General features: G+C 62.7%; 1 protein-coding gene across 1 annotated transcript; it reads right to left on the reverse strand.

The window, feature by feature from the left end:
- IHH (indian hedgehog) lies at window positions 1-5899 on the reverse strand (the record flags this gene model as incomplete). The annotated part of the gene is made up of 3 exons (XM_011964693.1): window positions 1-1442; window positions 3016-3277; window positions 5681-5899. Coding segments are annotated over 3 exons (1140 nt in total), but the record flags the coding sequence as incomplete, so codon positions are not given.
- Between the last annotated feature and the right edge of the window lies 1 nt (window position 5900).

A 5900-nucleotide genomic window follows, 5' to 3' on the forward strand; every position in this document is an offset into this window, starting at 1 on the left:
TCTAACAACTTAAATAATTTTTATTACAAAAGGAAGAAAAGACCAAAACATCCCCAGAATTCTCCCATGGGCTTCCCCCTCCGCGCCAATAAATAAGGTATGGGAGACTGACCAGCGGAAGGGGTGGGGATCATGGTTCAGCAGAAGAGGGAGCTTAGCCCGGGGGGTGGCAAGCACATCCAGCCCACTTCCCCCAGTCCCCGGCACTATGGTCACATTGGCCAGAACACAGAACTCTGCCCACTGACAGCAACAGTCTCTGAATGTGTCTTGAGGAGTGTGGCCGGGGAGGAATGTCATACCTCAGAATGGCCGGGATGGCTGCCCCACCCCTGTGGCCTTCCCAGTTCTGGACAGCATCGGGTCCAGCCAGCTCCATGCTGGCTCCCAGGGAATTTAGCAGCATCAACTGAGGTGCAAGCCCACCCAAAGGGGCCTAAGACAGATGGAATGGGCCCTCCCCAATGGGGGAGGCAGAGTATGAAAACTCATAGTGAGAGCAGGCTGAGTTGGGAGTCGCCGTGCCAGCCTCAAGGTCTCTAGGATAGAGGGGTCAACAACCACCCCCTCGCCAGCTCAGCTTGCAGCTCTATGACTACACCACGGCGGGGGTGGGGAACCCTGGTGTTGCCCAGTCAAGTCTCAATGATGTATCTCCATGGCAGAGGAGATGGCAGGAGCCAGTGCACCCCAGCACAGGTCCCTTCCAGGGCCAGCTCCCTCCTGGCCGAGAGGCTTCTGGACCCAGTACAGCAGTTCCAGGAGGGCAGCGGTGGAGTCCTTTCAGCTCCCTGCCCCGGATATGCCCAGTGGGTGGAAGCTGCCCTCTTCTAGCAGGAGACGCCCCAGGCGGTAGAGCAGCTGGGGGTACCAATGCACACCCTCCCCAGGGGTCCAGCTGCCCCACGCCAAGCTGTGAAAGAGTCTCAGGGGCCAGAAGGCCAACTGAGCCAGGTGGTGGTCAGCCACGGCCGCGAAGCAGGATGCCACCACATCTTCCACCACCAGTGTCCCGTGCCTTGTGAGTGGGGCATAGGCCCCAAGGGCCACGTGTGTAGAGACAGCTGCCACGCGGGCAGGCTGCAGGCCTGGCACCCCAGCCACCAGCACATACTGGCCAGGCTGCACGTGGCTGGCAAATGTGGCCCGGAAGCGGGCCGCTGGCTCCGTGTGATTGTCAGCTGTAAAGAGCAGGTGAGCGGGTGTGAGTGCCAGGCGGCGTGGGGGGTCCTGAGTCTCGATGACCTGGAAGGCTCTTAGCCTGTGGGGCTCGCGGTCCAGGAAAATGAGCACATCACTGAAGGTGGGGCTCCCGTCCTCCCCCATGGCCAGCACGCGGTCTCCCGGCCTCACAGCTGACAAGGCCACACGCGCCCCACTCTCCAGGCGTACCTGGGCTCCGGCAGGGAAGCAGCCGCCCGTCTTGGCTGCAGCCGAGTGCTCTGTGGGAGAAAGGGACAGGAAGGTGTTACTGCTGTGTAGCTCGGCCTCCCGGTCACAACGATCCTCCCTTGGCCACCCCAGCCAGCCAGAGCTCCTCTTGCTCCCAGAGAGCCCCTGTCACCATATCCTGGCTCCTGCTCCCCACTTCCTATGCGGGCTTGAACCCACACTTCACTGCCCCCCATCTCCTCACTCCAATGTGATCTTCTGCCCCCTCCTCCCCAGCCTAATACTTTGCCAACGAGAGGAGCACAGTAGGGCTCCAAGACCCAGTGGATGAGAAGGAAAGGGCTGCCTCATGGAGCGGGAGGTTGCTTAGCTCCTCCGAGGCCTAGATGTTTTGTTATTTCTCACCCCTTGCTCAGACACTCCCCAAAAATTGCCCTCTCAGGCTGATTCCCCAGGTTCTGTAACAGAGCTGGCCCTTTGAACGTAGGGATATGGGAGAAGCCCACCCAGTGGGGCGAAGGCAGACTCCTGGGCAGCCTGGGAGTGAATGGTTGGGTCAGGAGCAAGCCAGGGGCAAGGACACAGTCACCATCTTCAGTTCATGTGCTGAGTCCCTGTGCAGGGACAGGACACTGCAGCATCAGCAAGTGAGCTGGAGAACAGTGTTTGGGGGTCAGGAGTAATGAACAGAAGTGGCTGTCGTGGGCTGGTGTTTGCAGTGAAGGGTGGATGGGGCTTGCAGTAGACACAGTTGGCAGGGAAGTACTGAGTGGAAGGTTCAGGGTGTGGTTGTGGGTCAGGAATATCAACATGTGGGCCTGGGCTCAGTGTGCAGGTCTATGAGAGTGCGACTACTACATGCTGCCAGTGTGAAGGGCTGAGCCGGCAGCCAGATGGGGCTAGGCTGGAAGCCACACAGGAACCATTTGGAGCCTCCATGGCTGGGTTTGGTGTAGTTGACAGGGTGCTGACAAGACTTGAGGGAGGGGTGAGGCCCCAGTGCCTGCCGATTCTGATCAACAATGCGGCCAATCTGGGAAAATCCACTTTATTGAGTCCACTTTGTTTAGTCTGGCTCTCCTGGCTGGCTTTGCCCTGAAATGTCCAGCTTCAGGGCATGGGGGGTAGAGTTTGAGTTTGGGGACGCCTGCGCCCCAGGGAGGGCTGACCTGCAGCTGGGTGATGGGTTCAGAGCCTCTGGGCTCCTGGTCAGGCATGCAGGTGTCTGGGCATATCCCGGCCCCTGGCCCCACCACCCGCCTTACTCTGCACCAGGTGGGGTGGGGAGGCCTTTTCTGGCAGCCTGGCTTCCTCCATCTGTCCAGCTTGCTCTGTCTTGCACCTCCTGTGGCAGGCTCTGGACTGTGGGCCACCAGGTCAGCACCCAGCAGCCCTGGGACAGGGCCCTATCTCCCTAGGCTCCTACCATGACACTACCAGGCATGGGATGAGCAGGCAGTCAAGGTCAGGAGTAGCGTTGGAGAGCGCCGCCGATGTCCTCTTCCCCCGGATCCCTGCCTCCATCCCTGGGCGGGCCTCTTCACCTTCTTGGCACTAGGCCTCCTGCCCACGCCCTGCGGCCCCGGCCCCGGCCCCGGGCCCAGCCCCCCGGCGGCGGCTCACCGGACTTGACGGAGCAATGCACGTGGGCCTTTGATTCGTAATACACCCAGTCAAAGCCGGCCTCCACTGCCAAGCGCGCCAGCAGTCCATACTTATTGCGGTCGCGGTCTGATGTGGTGATGTCCACCGCGCGGCCCTCATAATGCAGGGACTCCTCTGAGTGGTGGCCGTCCTCGTCCCAGCCCTCAGTCACCCGCAGCTTCACACCGGGCCACTGGTTCATCACGGAGATAGCCAGCGAGTTCAGCCGGTCCTTACAGCGCTGGGAGAGGAATGTGCGCGAAATCAGCTGGAGCGAAATCGGCGGGAGGAGACTGCCGAGGTGCAGGTGTAGGCGCAGCCTCGCCCAGAACTCTCCCGCCACACCCACGGGAGCTGGAAGCCCAGGAGGGTGCTGTCCCTCTCCCTTAGGAACAGAGGGCCCTGAAGTGCTCCCTCCCTAGCATACAGCCTCCCCCAGGGATCTAGACCGCACGACGGTATCACAAATCTGGAGGAGGCATGGAGGCAAGCGCCCTGGCGGCGCCTTCTCTGGTAGGTAGAGGTCCCCTGCCTCCCTGTGCTGTCTTCAGCTCCGGGTATCCATCCCTCCACAGACAGGACTACACCTTTCAGCGCCCGGTCAGCGGCCGGGAGGGATGAGTGGCAGCGGAGTCGACTGCCTGCGGCGGGCCTGCGAGGCGTGCAAGGCCCGAGGTGCCCAGTAGGTGTCACCGCAGCCTCAGGGCTGAGGCCTGGGGACGACGGGCTCTGGAGGCGCGGCAGGTGCAGAGCGTCTCAGCAGCTTCAGGGGGTGTGTTGGAGGGGAATCGCCGGCCTGCCTGGATCCCTCGAGCATCACCGAGGACTCCTGCCGGGACCCTCTTATAATCCCAAACCGGCCCACACCCCCGCTAGAGATGCCAGGGCCAGGGAACCAGAAACCGGTGGACTAGCTCCAGGGCCGCCCAATGCCGGGCCACATGCAGCGTCTTCCTCTGCAAGGCGCATAAGGGGCTGACAATCCCAGACCTCCAGGACCTCTGCACCGGTGGCCCGCCCCTATACCGTGGGAAGGAACTCCATAAACCAAGCTTCTGATCTCAGGGAGCCAGCTCCACCACCCTCCTCATGTGGAGTTGGAGTAGAGCCGTGCCCTGGGGGAAGGACCCAAGCGGCCATCCCTGGTTGCTGCCTCCTGGTGTGCCTGGGTCCTGAGAGCCCAAGGGACTGTGCGGCTGACTCTGAGAAGCTGGGGCGGAGGCCTTGGCCTGAGGGGAAAGGCCCTTCCACCAGTCCTCGACTCTGAGATTCAAGGCGCCAACCAGTGTGGGCAGCCCAAGTCTCAACCTACCCCCACCCTGCAGAGCCTGGGCCTCACAGACCCTTGGACTCAGCCTCCTAGGAGCCAATAGCAGCTACAACCCAGGGCCTTGCAGGTCCTCGCTGGTGCACAGCCTGGCTGGGGGTGCTTACTGCCCGGGGAGGGAGTTCCGCTTGCTCCTTTGTAGACCCTGCTGTCAGGCTTCTAGCCCCCAACCTATGCCCGCCTGCAGCCCTGGTTCCCCGCCTCTCTCCCTCACTGCCACCGCCCCCTCTCGGGTCCAGAGCCCGGGCGTGCGCTGTCAATGATTGCCCAGCCCGTGGCCCGGATCCTTATCTGCATTCCTCGGCGCCCGGCCCGGCCCGGCCACCAGCCAACCTTCGGCCCCGACACCGGCCGGCCAGCCCCGGCGCCAGGGTGCATGCTGAGGGCCCTGAGTCTAGCTGCTCTTCCCAACGGATCTAGAAAGTCAGGGGCCTGCTTTCAGGGGGAAGCCTCGGGAGACCCCGGAGGAAGGGGGTGAAGGTCTCTCCCCTCGCGGACCTGGCTGCAGGGAAGGAAGTTTGCGCCTCTAAGCTTGGGTGGAGCGCGGGTCCTGCTCCCAGCATGCAGAGACTAGCGTCAGCCCTGTTCCCTGCCTCCTTCGGCATCTCAGCCTCTCTCTTCCACCACCAAGCCCAGGAATCCCCTAAGCTCAGTCCCAGAGCCCAAAGACCCCAATAACCTACCCTTCCACCGCAGTAGCACCCCTCAGCTCTCCGAACAGACACGTGGGCTCGCTGAGCGGGTTCCCTTTCCCACCTCCGCCTCCCCATTCAACTCTTCCTCGCTGTTCTTAACCCCAGACCCAGCCGGGACGGACGCTGCTCCTGGAGGGGGCAGCGCATAGAACCAAGAGCGCACAGGGAGGAAAGACCGTGGTGCCCCTACGCATCAAGAGATTCTTTGCCTCAGGGATGCCGAAAGGTTTCAAAATGAAAGGGGCACAGCTGTGCAGGTTAGGCCGGGAAGGACTGCGTGGGTCCCGGAGGCGCAGGAGGCAGCCGGGTAGAGGTACCTCCGGGTGCCGCGTCTGGCTGAGCTGCCAGTACTTTGGGGCAGAGGAGCCGCCGCCAACCTGCTGGGCTGTGGGGCTTGGCAGCAAGGAGCTCTTCTAGCAGTCTCCGCCGGGCTTGGGGATGCCGACACTCCTGCCTGGACCCCTGGCCAGCCCATCGTGGGCAGGAGGCAGCGGGGCTTGGCGAGAGGGGCAGGTGCCAGGGAGAGTGCCAGCCAGTCGAGAAAAGGTGCCAGGGGGTGGGTAGGGCCGGGCAGGTGGCGGTGCTTCGGCGGCGGCGCGCTGGTAGGGCGGATCGCGCTCACCTGGGTCATGAGGCGGTCGGCGCCTGTGTTCTCCTCGTCCTTGAAGATGATGTCTGGATTGTAATTGGGGGTGAGCTCCTTGAAGCGCTCGGAGCTGCGAGCGATCTTGCCTTCATAGCGTCCGCTGGCGCCCAGGGTCTTCTCGGGCACGTTGGGGCTGAACTGCTTGTAGGCGAGCGGCACGAGTTTGCGCGGCGGTCGCCGGCGGCTGCCCACCACC

The sequence above is a fragment of the Mandrillus leucophaeus genome, unplaced genomic scaffold, assembly GCF_000951045.1.
Source record: "Mandrillus leucophaeus isolate KB7577 unplaced genomic scaffold, Mleu.le_1.0 Scaffold70, whole genome shotgun sequence".
Classification (NCBI taxonomy): domain Eukaryota; kingdom Metazoa; phylum Chordata; class Mammalia; order Primates; family Cercopithecidae; genus Mandrillus; species Mandrillus leucophaeus.